The sequence below is a fragment of the Theropithecus gelada genome, chromosome 13 (genome assembly GCF_003255815.1).
Source record: "Theropithecus gelada isolate Dixy chromosome 13, Tgel_1.0, whole genome shotgun sequence".
Lineage (NCBI taxonomy): Eukaryota > Metazoa > Chordata > Mammalia > Primates > Cercopithecidae > Theropithecus > Theropithecus gelada.
In genome coordinates this window covers 46,893,266-46,911,225 of record NC_037681.1, presented here as the reverse complement: position 1 = coordinate 46,911,225, position 17,960 = coordinate 46,893,266, and the positions used below count along the sequence as shown (strand labels likewise).

The 17,960-nt window shown below is 45.4% G+C and overlaps 1 protein-coding gene across 4 annotated transcripts in view; it reads left to right on the top strand.

The window, feature by feature from the left end:
* OTOF (otoferlin) overlaps positions 1-17,960 on the top strand; it is a 103,066-nt gene that overhangs the window by 6,313 nt on the left and 78,793 nt on the right. For all 4 annotated transcript variants that reach the window (XM_025354063.1, XM_025354062.1, XM_025354064.1 and 1 more), the window contains exon 2: positions 15,880-15,938. In XM_025354063.1, coding sequence (XP_025209848.1) covers positions 15,880-15,938 — 59 coding nt within the window. The remainder of the gene's footprint in view (positions 1-15,879; positions 15,939-17,960) is intronic.

The following is a 17,960-nucleotide window of genomic DNA, read 5'->3' as shown; positions in this document are numbered from 1 at the left end:
CCCACCCACTCCCATCCCTGGGTCTCATTTTATTTTATTTTTTTTTCTGTCGCCCAGGCTGGACTGCAGTGACACAATCATGGTTCACTGTAACCTCAACTTCCTGGGTTCAGGCGATGCTCCCACCTCAACCTCCTGAGTAGCTGGGACTATAGGCACACACCACCATGCTCAGCTAATTTTTGTATTTTTAGTAGGAATGGGGTTTCACCATGTTGCCCAGGCTGGTCTTGAACTCCTGCTTAAGTGATCTGCCTGCCTCAGCCCTCCCGAAGTGCTGGGATTATAGGTGTAAGTCACTGCACCCGGCCTTATCGTCGTCTTCTTTTTTTTTTTTTTTTAACTTTTATATATATGTTAAAAAAAAAAAAAAAAAAAAACCTCAAATACATACAAGAGTGGGGAGAACAGTATCATGGCCCTATGTTGTCCCATCCAATTTCAGCTACCATCAATTCACGGCCAATCTTGCTTTATTTGCATCCCATGATCCTACCTCCCCACCCCAAATTATTTTGAAGAAAATCCCAAACCCCATACCATTCCATCTGTAAATATTCAGTACATAGCTATAAAAGATAAGAACTCAAATAAATATCACATATTTTGTCGTTTTAAAGAAATTAATAACAATTCCTTAGTACTATCAACTAATCAGGCAGTGATCAAATTCCTAATTGTCTCATCAATGTCATAATTTTTTTCCAATTTATTAAAATCTTCATTTTAATATGTTTTGTAAATCAGGTATTTAATCATTTATTCACTCATTCTGTTGAAGGGCAGCCATGTGCCAGGCACTGGGGGACAGTGGGGAATGAGACAGACGTGGCTCCTGTCCTCAAAGGGGGAAGATGACCGCTGCACCCATCATGAGGAGCATTATGGGAAGGGAGGCACAGGTGCCCAAGCAGTTCGTGGCAAGGAAATCCACTTAGCCCAGGAAGCCAGGAAGCCACCCCAGTGGGTGAGCCAGAGTCAGTTAGGGGAAGACCGAGGAAGGAGGAAGGGCAGATGGGAAGGGAAATAGGAGCAGGCTCCCAGGTGGCCCCTAATGCCCAGAAGTGAGTCAGGAGTTTTTACTGAACAGTGGGAATGGGAAGCCCTTGAAGGATCGCAGCTCTTTGGCAGGAACAAAGGCCATGAAAGGGCTGGATGCGGTGGCCCACGCCTGTAATCCTAGCCCTTTGGGAGGCCAAGGCTAGGGGATCACTTGAGGACAGGAGTTCGAGACCAGCCTGGCCAACATGGTGAAACCCCATCTCTACTAAAAATACAAAAGTAATCGGAGCATGGTGGGTGCACGCCTGTAATCCCAGCTACTCAGGAGGCTGAGGCAGGAAAATTGGTTGAACCCAGGAGGCGGGGGTTGCAGTGCGCCGAGATCACGCCACTGCACTCCAGCCTGGGCGACAGAGCAAGACTCCGTCTCAAAAGAAAAAAAGCCATGAAAGGCTCCATCCCAGGCAGAGGGGCTAACTCTAGTTAACACTAGTGCAGACTTGGTGGTGTGGAGATGCATCAGGGGAGTGTGGAGAGGAGGCTGGAAGGCAGGGCGTGGGGGACTCAGCCAAACACGGAGGGTCTTTGGTGTCACACTAGAGACACTCTTAGCAGGAGAATGGGATGCTAAGATATTGTTTTGGAGAGAATACTCTAGATGTGAGGACTCTGGGCAAGGATGCTTGGGAGGAATCCCAGGGCAGGCGGAGGGCAGAGAGCCTCAGCAGGTGGGCATGAGAGAGGAAGGAGCAGCGCTGGGATCAGGGGAGTCAGTGAGAGGGCAGGACAAGGGTACCTCAGGACAGGAGTAAATTGTGGCCCTGGGGACCACCGTGGACCCAGGGATTTGGGGTACAGGGCCTTAGTTGATTCTCCTCTAGACTCCTGCCAGTTGCTGACACTCTGAGTTCTGGCAAACATGGAGACATCAGAGTGAAAACACCTGGAGCCATTGCCATCCAGGTGGGCGCCTCGAGGGCAGGCCCCTTGGCTGCTTTCCCAGCGGCAGCATGGGGCCTGGCACAGAACAGACCTGACATAGAAGTGGGAGCAAGGAGCACCGCCTATGGGTGCACGAGCAGTGATCAGTTAGCAACAGGGGCCCCCATGCCGCCTGCCATCCAGGCAGCGCCAGGCAGTGATCCATTTCTCTTGGTGACAGCCCTAGAAAAGGCTCCTGAGACATGGATCATCACGTGATCATTTTTACCCTAGACCACTTGACCGCTTTCTGTCTGAACTCATCCACCTGCTAGATGCTGCCTCAACAGTCCTCGTTTCTATTTTATTTTCTTTTATTTCATAGCAGAAGGGCTAATCTGCTGAGGTGGAGATCAGTTTTCACCCACTGGCTTTTTTTTTTTTTTTTTTCAGCCAAAGTTTAAGAAAAAGTCAGGAAGGACTGCAGTTTCAACAATATTTTTACCCTATCGGAGTAAAAGAGTCACCCTCCCATTATAACTCATTGTATTCCCAGTGCCTGATGCAGAAAGGGTACTCTACACACTTGTGGATCACTGGGACCACAAGCTCCTCTGTCACAGTAACAGGGGAATCTCGGACTCAGCAGTTGCTGACTGTGTGGGTGGCACTGTCCAAGGCTCAAAGACAAATACCACAGGCCCTTCCTGCCTCAGTGCCAGGGTCTGAAAAATGGGAACCAGTGCTCTCTGTCAGTTGCAGGGCAAAGTCAGAATCTGAGTGAGGACCTGGAAGAAGGGTTTGAGCTGAGCCAGAGAGATGGGATTTATCATCCCTGCTCACCCCCTGCCTCTCAGATGAATCCCTGACCCAAGCCTAAGTTTCCATAGTGTAAACCTGGATGCTAGCAGGGTGGGTCAAGGGGAAATACATGAGTGGAGGTAGAAATGATATTTGAGTATAATTGTGTAAAATAAAAGGTTAGAGTTCCATGGGGCCTCCATTTAGCAGGGAAATGGGGAAAATGGAAGGGGTAACCTCCAGTGTGAGGCCCAGGGACTCTGCAGTACCCAAGTCTGGCTCTGTGAGTCACTGGTGATTTTCAGAGAGTACACTATGTAAGAAATGTGAGGAATAGCTGCTTTCTTGGACAACTCTTTGAATTGAATTTCTTTCTGTTACCCTGCCATCAACTGTCATTATAAAATTGAAGATGTGTTTCTCATGGGGAAAAAAAGTGTTATTACAAGAGATAATCACAAACAACTAGACAGGAAAATCACACCACCGTCAACCACCTTGATGTAACTGGCATTTCTAGAACATTACACACCCAAAACTGAAAAATATACATTCTTCTTAAATGCACCTAGAACACTCACCAAGTCAGACCATATGCTGGGCAATTAGACAAGTCTCAATACATTTCAAAAGACTGAAATCTTACAGAGTGTGTTCTCTGACCATAGTGAAATTCAACTAAAAATCAATAAGAAGAAGATATCTTTGAAAGTTCCAAATATTTGGAAATTAATACCCTTCTTAACCTATGGTCAAAGAAGGAAAGAAAAGAGAAATTATCAAACATTTTAAACTGAATTATAATGAAAATACAACATATTAACATTTATCATTTTAAGTACTTCTAGCAGAAAAGAAGAAAAGTGTGAAATTGTAATCTAGGTTTCTGCTTTAAAAAGGTACCAAAAGAAAAGCAAATTAAACCCAAACCTTGAAAACATTATGTTAAATGAAAGAAGACAGACACAAAAGATCACATTGTATAATCTCATTTACAGTCAGGCATCGCTTAATGATAAGAGTATGTTCTGCGAAATGCATCGTTAAGTGATTCTGTCATTGTGTGAACATCATAGAGTGTACTTACACAAACCTAGATGGTCTAGCCAACTACACACCTAGGCTATATGGTATGACCTACTGCTCCCAGGCCACAAATGTGTACAGAATGTAACTGTATTCAATGCTGTAGGCAATTATAGTACAATGGTAAGTATTTGTGTATCTAACTAAACATAGAAAAGGTACAGTAAATACAATATTATAATCTTATGGGGCCACTGTTGTATATGCAAGTGGTCATTTGACTGAAACAGTGTTATGTGATGCAAGAATGTATATGAAATGCTCAGAACAGACAAATCCATACAGACAGAGGAGATTCGTGGTTGTCAAGGGCTGCGGGGAGGGAGAATGGGGAGTGACTGCTCACAGATGTGGAGTCTCCTTCCAGGGTGATGAAAATATTCTGGAATTAGGTAGTGGGAATGGGTGCATAACCTTGGGAATATACTAAAAACTACTGAACTGTACGCTTTAGAAGGATGACTGTTATGGAATGTGATTATATTTCAATAAATAAAAATCAAACATCCCCCGCCAAATTAAACTCAAGGGGAGTATAAAAGGAAGGAAATAGAAAATAGACAACAGGGAAATTTAACAAAGCCAAAAGTTGGTTCTTTGAAAAAAATTAACAAAATAGATAAACCCTAGGAAGGCTTATCAAAAGTAAAAAAGCAAGAAAACACAAAGTTCCAATTTCGGGAATAAAAGAGGGAATATCATCACATTAAAAGAAAAATAAGGGAATATTACAAATAACTTATCTCCATAAATTCTACAACTCAGATGAAATGAATAAATCCTTTGAAAAACAACTTACCAAAACTGACATAAAAAGAAATGGAAAATCTGAAGAGCCTCCATACCTATTAAAGAAATTGAATTTCTAATAACAATGATGATGATGACAATAACCTTCCTGCCACAAAGAAAACTTCAGATCTAGATTATTTCACTGCCGTATTGTAGAAAACATTTTTTTTTCTTTTTTTAAGACTGAGTCTCACACTGTCGCCCAGGCTGGAGCGCAGTGGTGCAACCTCAGCTCACTGCAACCTCTGTCTTCCCAGTTCAAGCGATTCTCCTGCCTCAGCCTCCCGAGTAGAGTAGCTGGAACTACAGGCACGTGCCACCATGTCCGGCTAATTTTTGTATTTTTAGTAAAGGCAGAGTTTCACCATGTTGGCCAGGCTAATCTCGAACTCCTGACCTCAAGTGATCTGCCCACGTTGGTCTCCCAAAGTGCTGGGATTACAGGCATGAGCCACCACACCTGACCTGTAGAAAATATTTAAGGGGAAACGTAATAACAATCTTACACAAACTCTTTCAGAAAATAGAGAAGGAAGAGCACATCTCAATTCATTTTATATTATCAACACCTGACAAAGACCTTACACAATAAGAAAATTACAGCCCAATATCTCTCATGAATACAGATGTAAAAATCCTTAACAAAATATTAGCCAACTGAATAGCAATATATGAAAAGGATAACACATCATGACAAGTGAGTATTATCCCAGGAACGCAAGGTTCATTTAAAATTAGAAAATCAAAATATTTTACCATATTAACACAGTAAAGGAAAAAATTCATGATTATATCAATAGATGCAGAAAATGCATTTGACAAAATTAAACACCCATTCATGATAATAACTATCAGCAAACTACCAATAAAAAGAGCTTCCTCAATCTGATAAAAAACATCCAGCTAACATTATACTTAATTCAGAAATATTGAACATTAAGATCATGAGTCAGGCAAAGTTTTCCACTCTCACCACTTCTATTCAACACTGTACTAGAATTCTAGCCAGCACAAGGCGGCAAGGAAAAAAACAACTCCTATTGGTTTTTTTTGGAAAGGAAGTTATGTAGAAAATCCTAAGGAATCTATTAAAAAGCTACTATAATTAATGAGTGAATTTAGCAAGTTTTTAGGATATATGATTAATACACAAGAAAATAAATTTTACCAAAGACGGGAAAGACTTCCACCCTAAAAACAAAACAGAACAAAATGCTGAGAGAAATTTAAAAAAAAAAAAGTGTAGAAAATAGATTATGTTTATGGACTGAAGATTCAGAATTGTTAAGACGACAATTCTCCACAAAATGACCTATAAGCTGAACACAATCCTGATACAAATCACAACAGACTATTTTGTAGACATTGAAAACATTTTAAAATTTATATGGACATACAAATGATACAGAATAGCTAAAGCAACCTTGAAAATGGAGAAGAGCGTTGCAGTGTTCACACCACAGCTGACCCCTGAACAACATGGATTTGAACTGCGAGGGTCCACTTATATGTGGATTTTCTTCTTGCCTCCACCACCCCTGAGACAGCAAGACCAACCCCTCCTCTTCCTCAGCCTACACAACACGAAGATTATGAGGATGAAGACCTTTATGATGATCCATTTCCACCTAAAGAATAGTAAATATATTTTCTCTCTCTCTCTCTCTCTTTTTTTTTTTTTTTTTTTTGTTTTTGAGACAGGGTTTTACTCTGGTTGCCCAGGCTGGAGTACAATGGCGTGATCTTAGCTCACTGCAACCTCTGCCTCCTGTGTTCAAGCAATTCTCCTTCCTCAGCCTCCCAAGTAGCTGGGATTACAAGCAAGCACTACCTCACCCAGCTAATTTTTGTACTCTTAGTAGAGACAAGGTTTCACCGTGTTGGTCAGGCTGGTCTCGAACTCCTGACTTCAAGTGATCCACCCGCCTCGGCCTCCTAAAGTGCTGGGATTACAGGCATGAGCCACTGCGCCCAGCCATATTTTCTCTTCCTTATCTTTTTTATAACATTTTATTTTCTCTATCTTACTTTATTGTAAAAATCCAGTACATAATACACATAAAAAATACGTGTTAATTGGCTGTTTATGTTATCATTAAGGCTTCTGGTTAACAGTAGGCTGTTAGTAGCTAAGTTTGGGGGAGTCAAAAGTTATACACAGCTTTTCAACTATATGAGGGGCTGGTACCTCTAATCCCTATGTTGTTCAAGGGTCAACTATATTTAATTATAAGTCTAACTATAAAGTTACAGGAATCAAGAAAGTGTGACATTGGTCTAAGAATAGACGTATAGACCAATGGAGCAGAACACAGTGTCCAGAAATAGACCCTATACATATAAAATCAATTGATTTTCAATCAAAGTGTTGGATATCTAGAACTAGATATCTATATGGAGAAAAAATGAACTTCAAACTCCTACCTCATTCCACCCACAAAAATTAATTTAAGATGGATTATAGAATTAAACATTTAAAAACTATAAGCTTCTAGAAGAAAATATAGAACATCTTTGTTATATTTTTGGGTTAGACAAAGGTTTCTTAAAGAAAAATTTAAAAACACTAAACATAAGAAATAAATTTCACTAAAAACTTGCATTTCTTAAAAATTGGAAACTCTTTGGCTAGTCACAGAGTAAAAAAAAAAATTGAAAACTCCTATTCATTAAAAAATCACATTTAAGAAGGCATGAGAAGGCAAGTCACACACAGGAAGAAAATATTCACATTTATCTGACAAAGGACTTGTAGCCAATACATATAAAGAACCCCTACAAGTCAATAATAATAAGACAAATGATGAAATTTTTTATATAGGCAAAAGATTTGAACAGACATTCCATAGAATAAGATAACCATATGGCCAATAAATATGTAAAAATGTGATCAACATCCTAATTCATTAAAGAAATGAACATTAAAATTACGAAGAGATACTATTTCACATGCTCTAAAATAGCTAAAATGTAAAAGTCTGACAGTATTCAAATGTTGATGAGGATGTGGAACAACTGGAAATTTTTACATTGCTGATAAGAGTGTGAAATGATACAGCAGTCCCTTTGGAAAACTATTTGGCAATTTCTTTTCTTTTCTTTTTTTTTTTTTTTTTTTTTTTAGATGGCGTCTGGCTCTCTCACCTAGGCTGGAGTGCAGTGGCGCCATTTCGGCTCACTGCAACCTCCGCCTCCCACATTTGAGCGATTCTCCTGCCTCAGCCTCCTGAGTAGCTACTACTACAGGTGCGCGCCACCGTGGCTGGCTAAAATTTTTTGTATTTTTAGTAGAGGCGGGGTTTCACCGTGTTAGCCATGATGGTCTCCATCTCCTGACCTCGTGATCCGCCCGCCTCAGCCTCCCAAAGTGCTGGGATTACAGGCTGAGCCACTGCGCCCGGCCAGCAATTTCTTATAAAGCTAAGAGTACCTATCCTGTGACATAACCATTCTGTTCTTAGGAATTTCCTCAAGAGAAATAAAATTATATTTCCACAAAAGGACTCACATGAATGTTTACAGCAACTTTACTCATATAGCCCAACCCTGGAAGCAACCCCAAAGTTTGTCATCAACAGAGAAATGGACCAGCAAGTTGTGGTATATGCATACAACAGGCTATTACTCTACAATAAAAATCAATACATTACTTATGTATGCGACAACATGGATGAATCACAAAAACATTGCATTTACCAAAAGAAGCCAGACACACAAAAAGTACATTCTGTAGGATACCATTTATACGAAGTTTAAAACAGGCAAACTGATCTTTGGTGCTAGAAATCAGAGCACTGGTTACTAAGGGACTAGAAATCGACTGGAAAGGGACATGAGAGAATATGTGGAGCAAATGGAAATGTTCTGTGTCTTGATTGTGTGGCAGTTATACAGGGAAATGCATTTATTGAAACTCACTGAATTTTACACTTAAGATCTATGAATGTAAGTTTCACCTAGTTTTAAAAAAAGAAGAGATAATCACACCTAAAATACCCAAAACTTGAAAAATATTATATAAGGTGAGGGAAAAAAGTTATTAAAATAACTTTTCACCGTGTTGGTCAGGCTGGTCTCGAACTCCTGACTTCAAGTGATCCACCCGCCTCGGCCTCCTAAAGTGCTGGGATTACAGGCATGAGCCACTGCGCCCAGCCATATTTTCTCTTCCTTATCTTTTTTATAACATTTTATTTTCTCTATCTTACTTTATTGTAAAAATCCAGTACATAATACACATAAAAAATACGTGTTAATTGGCTGTTTATGTTATCACTAAGGCTTCTGGTTAACAGTAGGCTGTTAGTAGCTAAGTTTGGGGGAGTCAAAAGTTATACACAGCTTTTCAACTATATGAGGGGCTGGTACCTCTAATCCCTATGTTGTTCAAGGGTCAACTATATTTAATTATAAGTCTAACTATAAAGTTACAGGAATCAAGAAAGTGTGACATTGGTCTAAGAATAGACGTATAGACCAATGGAGCAGAACACAGTGTCCAGAAATAGACCCTATACATATAAAATCAATTGATTTTCAATCAAAGTGTTGGATATCTAGAACTAGATATCTATATGGATAGATATTAAAAATAAGCTACAAATGTGATTCATAATAGAAGTCATTTTTATATTTAGCACATAACTTAAAGGTCTAAAGGAGAAGCGAGCTGGGCATAGAGGCTCACGCCTATAATCCCAGCACTTTGGGAGGCCAAGGAGGGAGGATCACTTAAAGTCAGGAATTCGAGACCCACGTGGCCACAGGGTGAAACCCTGTCTCTACTAAAAATACAAAAAAAGTTAGCCAGGGGTAGTGGCGCATGCCTGTAATTCCAGCTACTTGGGAGGCTGAGGCAGGAGAATGGCTTGAACCGAGGAGGTGGAGGTTGCAGTGAGCGGAGATCACGACATTGCACTCCAGCCTGGGTGACGGAGCAAGTCTCCGTCTCAAAAATAAATAAATAAATAAATAAATAAATAGAAGGAGAAACCAGACTATTTAGTAGACTGAGAATAGCTATTTCTTATTGAGGGACAAACTTCACCAGATGCTATTGTAAGCATTATTATTTCCTTCATTTTAGAGGTGAGGAAACCAGGGCAAAGAGAAGTTAATTAGCTTCATCCAGGGTATGCTAACTAGGAAGAGGTAGCTGGGATTTGAACTCAGGGACTCTGGTCCAAGAGCCTTAACCTCTATCCTATGCTCCCTCATGCTTGTAAGGGACTTGATGCTTTACTTAGACTTTCCCACAACAGTTTCTTGTCATCCTCGCAATGGTCCCAAGACATAGGCTGGTCCGGGATAATGACCCCCAGCTTACAACTGATGACTCTGAGACCCCAAGGGGTTGGAAGGCCAGCTCCCAGGCCCCCAGCCCATGGGCCGTTGTGCCAGGCTGCACACCTGAGTGGGCCTGGCTCTTTTTCCTGCACGCAGGGGTGCGTGGGCCCCGCTTCCTGGTGCTCCATGGGAGTATCTGGCCTTCAAAAGGAACAGATTGATCTGAAGTGGGGAGAGAAAAAAATACAGCAGGATCACCACTCAGAGAGCCGCTGTAGAGGAAGAGCGGGAGAGGAGACGCCAGGACATGGGAGCGTCGTGAGAGGGAATGGGACTGTTTGCTGAGCTCTGTACAGCCCAGCCCAGGCAGCACATACAACAAGGCTTTGATGATTTTAAATAAGGCGAGGAAATAGCAGCGCCAGGTTTGAGTCACCAGCAGAGTTTTACTCTGTTTCTCAGTTCACACAGGGACAACAGCAATGGCAGGCACTGCTGGGAGACAGGCCAGTGGGCTGGGCCCTGGCAAAATCATGATGTCGTTGAAAACAGTCTCAGGACCTTCTCCTTCCCCTTCAGATGGCCCACCACCTCACCCTCTGCCCTTTTGGGACCGCAGCCCCTCTCCAGTCTTGCTTCCACAGGCTGCTCCCTGAGGGCAGACCATTTTTGCTTTTCCCTTCGCCATCAGGACTCCCCGTCCTGTGTCCAGCTCCTTGGGGGCTCCATTCTCTGCTCCATGCTTTCAAACATTTCCTTACACTGTTCTCTGTGCCTGGATTTCCCGCCTTCTCCTTGCTCCCCAGTCTGTCTGAATATCCAGATTTCTTCTCGTCTTCCAGTGTCAATGCCTGTGCCTCTACAATGCCTCCTTAATCCGTTATGTTGAGAGTCATTGCTCCTTTTTCTGGGTTTTCACTTTATTTACACTTTTTGCATGCCAATGACAAAATTCTGCCTTATATCATCAGCAGAATTTTCCATGTCTGACATATCTCCCTCTGGATTATAATATGCTCTTAAAGGCATCGTTCAGATTCGAATGGTCTTTGTACAACTCCCCTCTGTGAAGGCCAAATGGCACACAAGCCAGGAGCAAGAAAGCCCTGGTTGCCTGTGGAAGTGAATGAACATACATGAGCTGGCAGCCATGTCCCTGCACACCTGCCTTTTCTCAGAGGCGTGGCCCTAGCAGGGTAAGCTGTCTGGAAGAGGGAGCTATTTTGTGCAGATGGAACATTTTGTCCCCTTAAATCACGTCCCATGAAAGGCCAGCATGCCATCCTGCTTCTGAAACAAGCACTGAGCTCGTCTCCATTTAGGAGAAGAGCTGCCGCGTGGATATTTTTAAGTGGTGAATGGAGAAATGGGTATATCTGATACCATGGCGCTTGTTACACTTTGAGCAGACTCTGCTATTCATACTCCATCTATTGACTCAGGGAGGAGTTTATTTCAAACCAAACAGCTCAGCTATCCCAGAAGCAGCTGCCTCAGAAGGAAGGAGGATGCTGTCCTATTTTCCCCATCTAACCTCCTTCTCACTCAATCCACAACAGCCTTTCCATGTAAAGAAGAGGCTATTTTCTTTCAAGCTTTATTCTCCATCTTCTCTGTGGCAAGAAAGGTGATTGGATATTGGGATTTTTAATGGTTTTGTCTGAAAGCCATTTAAAATGAAGCTGGAATGTCAACAAGACTGACGTTGAATGGAGTAGATGTTAAGTGGAAATGAACTTGAAACAAGAGATGGAGTTAGTCATTCCCCTGATCACTTGGAACAGATGATGGAGGTCCCCTGGCTCTGCTCCAGGGAACAGAACAGAACCACTTGAATACTGCCAGCCACTGTTTGTACATACCCTCCTGAAATGGCTCATCCAAAATGCTGAAGGACATTTTGTTTTCTTAATAATTTGGCCTTTCCACTGTTTCTATATGATTGATGTGTTTCAGCAAACCTTTTTTAAAAAAGAATAGCTAGAGGTAAATTTAGCTCATCCTGTTTGAAAATATTCACCATCTCTAAATCCCCAGGGCCTAAATCAATGAGGTTTTAGCACATTTCGACACAAAGCCCTGATGTATAAATCCTGCAGTGGCTAATTTCACATATTTTACTTCCTCTCTAACAAAGCTATGGACAAATGCACAAGCAGGGGAGGGTTTGAGCCTTGGTGCTTCCTGTAGATGTGAATCTGACACCATCTTGGAGCAGGGCCCCTCCCCAACCTCTCCCAATCCTCTGCTGGGTTGCTCGGTTTTTCACTCCAAGAGACCCTGGAGGACAGCTATATCTGAGGCTCATTAAAATCTTCTAGGATGAAAAGGTCTTTGATTATTCAGAGCAGCAGGTCTTTAGGTGAAGGCCTTATACACAAACATGCTCACCTGATTCTCAATTTATATTGTGCGTTACCTGTGGGGAAAATTAAAAACTCAAACCTCAGGCACTTTCCCTCTCCTCCCTTGGTTGCCCGGGGGCTTGCTGTTGAGATATTTCTTGTTGATTGTTTTGTTTTTTATGTCCCTGGCTAGTGCTAAAGATTATTTCTTTCCCGTCTTATTTACTTCACATCTCTTTTCTTTTTTTTTTTTTTTTTTTTTTTTTTTTTTTTTTTTTTTTTTTTTTTTGAGACGGAGTCTCGCGCTGTGTCACCCAGGCTGGAGTGCAGTGGCGCGATCTCGGCTCACTGCAAGCTCCGCCTCCCAGGTTCACGCCATTCTCCTGCCTCAGCCTCCGAGTAGCTGGGACTACAGGCGCCCGCCACCACGCCCGGCTAGTTTTTTGTATTTTTAGTAGAGACGGGGTTTCACCATGTTAGCCAGGATGGTCTCGATCTCCTGACCTCGTGATCCGCCCGTCTCGGCCTCCCAAAGTGCTGGGATTACAGGCTTGAGCCACCGCGCCCGGCCCTCTTTTCTTTATAGATAGCCTCTGCTTTGTGGCATGGCTTTTTGCTCCTTATCTCAGATGCAGCCAGCCCTTCCCCACTTACCCCCACCCCAAAACACACACACACGAACACACACCCTTTCAGAGTGGATCCACACTCCCCATTTCAGTGGATCTGACATCAACGACCCCTCCATTCCCAGCCCTCCTTGTCAGAGGGGAGCTCTGCATTGAACTAGGACTAGCTCCTGGGTCATAAAAGCTGCTGGGACCTTGGAGAGCTCTTACTAAACAGATAAGGCCACCAACGCCAGAGGAGAGAGGTCAATTCCTGGAGGGAACAAGCCTGTTTTGCTGAGCCCCGTTCCTTGCCCAGCCCCTAGACCCATCACAGGGAAGGTTCAGAGGACCTCTGACCCCTCCAGTACCTCCTTGTCCTGGCGCCACTCTAGCCTGGTCTCCCAGGTTTTCTGTAGGGAGAGGAGCACAGTCCGCTCCCCCCATGCCATGGTCTCCAACAGTGACAACCCAAACTAACCCCCAAATAGGAATGGCTTCAACCTGGAGAGAGTCCTTCAATGAAATGGTTTATACTGGTGGATATTTAAAGGTATTTGTCTTTCAGCTGGGTGCGGTGACTCACACCTATAATCCCAGCACTTTGGGAGGCCGAGGTGGGCGATCACTTGGGGCCAGGAGTTCGAGACCAGCCTGACCAACATGGTGAAACCCCATCTCTACTAAAAGTAAAAAAACTAGCTAGGCACGGTGGCGCATGCCTGTAATCCCAGCTACTCGGGAGGCTGAGACACGAGAATCACTTGAACCCAGGAGGCAGAGGTTGCACTGAGCCGAGATTGCACCACCGCACTCCAGCCTGGGTGACAGAGTGAGACTCCATCTCAAGACAAACAAACAAAAAAAGGCATTTGTCTTTCAATTACTAAAAACAAGCATGATTACTGGAAAAAAATTCAAATTCACATGTATTTATTTATTTATTTATTTGTCTTTCAGCCAGGTGTGGTGGCTCGCATCAAAGCATGCTGCTTTCCGTACCTTCTCACTCTCCCTCCCCAGGGATAACCACTTTCTTTCTTTTTTATTTTATTTATTTATTTATTTTTGAGACGGAGTTTTGCTCTTGTCGCCTAGGCTAGAGTGTAATGGCGTGATCTCGGCTCACAGCAACCTCCGCCTCCTGGGTTCGAGCGATTGTCCTGCCTCAGCCTCCCAAGTAGCTGGGATTACAGATGCCCATCACCATGCCCAGCTATTTTTGTATTTTTAGTGAGACGGGGTTCCTCCATGTTGGTCAGGCTGGTCTCGAACTCCTGACCTCAGGTGATCTGCCCGCCTCGGCCTCCCAAAGTGCTGGAATTACAGGTGTGAGCCACTGTGCCCGGAGGGGGTAACCACTTTCAATGGTTTGAGATGTTTGTCTCTTCATAGAAGAAGTATATACATATAATTTGGGTGTTGGTATTTTTTTTTTATTAACGGAGTTCTAATATACATGCTGCCTGTTTTCCCTTACTATGGAATTGACAGAGGATAATAAATTAATTCTAAGCAACAAATTTTTCTTTAACTCATCCTATCTCTAGGTTTCTCCTCACAGAAATTACAGTCCCTTCTCTTGTGGTTCCATCCCACCCCTAAAACAGTATGTATCCTCCCTTCTCTGTACTATTACTGTTTCTTGTGCAAAATTGTGCCTTGGAGTATGTACTGAATGGTGTTGCACTGGAGGCCTGGTGCGATGACCCATGCCTATAATCCCAGCACTTTGGGAGACCAAGGCGGGCGGGTTATTTGAGGTCAAGAGTTCCAGATGAGCCTGGCCAACATGGTGAAACCCTGTCTCTACTAAAAATACAAAAATTAGCTGGGCATGGTGGCGGGCGCCTATAATCCCAGCTACTCAGGAGGCTGAGGCAGGAGAATCACTTGAATCCAGGAGGCAGAGGTTGCAGTCAGCCGAGATCTTGCCACTACACTCCAGCCTGGGGACAGGGCGAGACTCCATCTCAAAAAAAAAAAAAAAAAATTGGTATTTCCCTTGTACTGGTGCCCTGTTGCTTGGCTCCTGGCCTCCCTTCTAGACCATCAGCTCCCTGTGGGTGGGAGCTTGTGCCTTTGTCATTGGTCCATCCTCTATTCCGAGGCCCCGGGACATGGCCTGGAACATCAGAGACTCCAGCGGCTACTTCTCAAAGTGAACTGAATTAGCTGGTGTTTCCCACACATTGGAGCCCCTTCAACCTGCCCTTGATTCTCTTCTGACTTATTTCTCCCCACATCTTGGGCCAGTTCCAACTGGACTAGCAAAGAGGGCAGCTTTCCCTCTGTCCTCCCATCATGCCCTACTGGGTGGCATACGGATGGGGGAGCCTGGGATGATGGGTGTCCATCTCATACACGCTGTACTTCCCGTGCCAGTGGGGAAAGTGGGGGCAGGAATAGAGCCCAGGAGGAAACTGCCAGAGACCGTCTTCTCTGCTAAGGCTGACAGGAAGATGGACAACCATGACAGTGGTGGAAGGGGAAAGCCCTTGTCCCACAGGGAATAACTCTGGGATCTGACTTGGTTGTGGGGACCTGGTTTGGACAGGAGCCCCTGGGGTGGCTGCAGAAGGAAGCTGGGCTTCACAGACCCCCATCAGCAGGCAGGGGCTACACCCTCTGTACCAGGTTTCTACTCAGGGCAGCAGGGCCCGGAGTTACCACCAGAGCTGGGGAGGCTGCAGAGGAGGCTGAGAGATCCACGGGGGAAGAGCGTGGTGGAGAATAGCTCCTGGGGTCCTCTTCCACGGCCACTCTGACCAGCCTGGGCCCTCTGTGCCTTAGGATTCCCGTTCCTAACATGGAACTCATGGCCTTTGACCGGCTTCCCTCACGGGACTGCTGAGAGGGTCAGAGAAGAGGCCGCATGGGGACTGGCCTCACCCTGGGAGAACTGTGCAAGCCAGGAGGTCCCATGTTGCATGACAAGTCAAATGCTGTCAGGACGACTCCCAGGATGAGGAGGTCTGAGCCCACGCTGGTTGTATGGACAGGTCTGACCCTAGAATTTATTTCCTCTTTCCCTGCAGGGCAATCCTTCTACTCCCGGGTCCTGGAGAACTGTGAGGATGTGGCTGACTTTGACGAGGTAGGAGGCCCAAGACCACCCCCTCCCTCAGCCCTGAGCCCGGAGGGGAGCAAGCACCCTTCACTGCCTCTTGTGGGCACACACTGGCCCCAAATCCCAGGCGCCAGCCTGCTCTGAGCCCCTCACCTCTCAGCTGCTTCCTGAAGGAGGTGGTGAGGAGGGGAACAGCAGCCTTGCCCACCTCGACGGCCCTGCCAGGTCTGGGCCTATTATTCCCTGTGGAGAAAGAGCCCACAGGTGCTGTAGACCTGAATGTGAGCCACCAGCTGAGGGCCCAACGAGGCAGGCGAGTGTTGGGGACATCGCAAAGGCCAATCTGTGTCAGTTCTCAAGGGTTGAAGAGCAGGGCAGCCCCAGGCACTGAGGTGGGAGCCCCGGTCACCAGGGAAACATTGTCAAGCACCCCACCTGAGTCAGGGCGCCATCTCCAGACCTTGAGGGGAAACATGGGGAAGAGAAGACAGTCTGGATTTTCAGCAACAACTCTGGGGGTGCCATGAGAAAAGACGTGAGCTGCTGGTCTATTGACAACGATTTTTCTCAATCCTCACTCCACCTGGGCTGTTGTCACAATTTTATCAGCAAAGGAGTAGGCGACACCATCCCACGGGAGTGTCTGGGAGCGGTGAGAGGACTTACAATGCTTCCCTCTCCCTGCCCGTCCCCTCGGCACCTGGCCTGTCTGGGAGCCCCATCCTTACACACACACACACCAGTTCAAGCAGCCCGCGGCCTCCTCAGCCTCCTCACATTCTTTCATCTATTTGTTTGCTGCTTCCAGAATCTATATTCCCCTCTGGCTGCTGTAGTTTCTCCAGGGTTGACTTTGGGGTGAGGACCAGCAGTCGTCCATCACCATCTTGGCCAAACTGGAAGCTCCATGGTGACCCTCAAATAGTGTACCCCCTCTTGCCTGGGCTTGGCTCTCCTGCTTGGCTCTGTGGGGGCTGGGAAGGGCCTTATGGCAGACTGTACCTCTTGAGGTTGGCTGCTGGCGTTCGGCTGAGCAGCCACCAGGCTGACACTTGGCACCAGCTGTCTCCCTCCCTCTGAAACCGGGCCATATGATGTGGCTGTGTCCATCGACCCAGAGCTGGAGACACAGGGAGCAAAGCCTCGCTCCTCACTCAGGCTCAGACACAGCCATCAACCGTCGTGGCCCAGCACTATCAACCGTCACGGCCCAGCACCACGCCCTCCCCAACCACTGTGGGGCACAGTTGCCACTACCTCCCTGGTACATCCCTACTGCTACACAGGACAGGTGAATTGTTCATTTAAAGTGAATCACTAGAGCTAGGGAAGTTTCTGTCCTTACCTTCTCCCCCTCCTGGTTGTACAATGACCTCGGTTTCTAAACCCGCCACCATCTTTGTCAAATGGGATTGGTGATGGGTGTGAAGGTCTCTGTAAAATGATTAACAAAATGAAGGGTTATGGTGAGAGTGGAACCATGGTTGCCCACTGAGACAGCAGTCATAGAGGCTTCAGGCTTGCCGCATTATACACCCGGTCTGCTCCCTCCCCTCCCCATTTCCTCAGTCAGGGCACTGGGCTGGCTGGGTGAAGATTCCAGCAGCCTGGCCCAGTTTCCCATAGTCCTACCTCCCTGGGCTTCTGCCCACTAATCTGCCAGGCACAGCATCTGACTCCCTCCTCCCAAGACTCCCAGGGGACATGTCAGCCCAGGCATCCAGCCAGGGGGCAACCTGATGCCCCTTCCAAGGGCACTGCCACCCCTTTCCATGCCCAGCACCCCGGACACCTGAGCCACAGGTATGCATGACATTCAAAGTTAATCACCGTGTCCTTCCTCTTCCCAACTCTACCCAACCCGCCTCAGGGGGAGAGTCTGTCTCTGCTGGCCCTGAACAAGAGGCCACATTCTGAGCATCTAATGAATGCCAGCCTGGGCTTGAGATACTCCAGAGGGAGGAACCTGGGCTCAACACCCCGTGATTATTTGCATGGGAGCTTAGGGATAGGGTAGCCAGAGTCAGTGTGGAGAGACTGGGGCAGGGC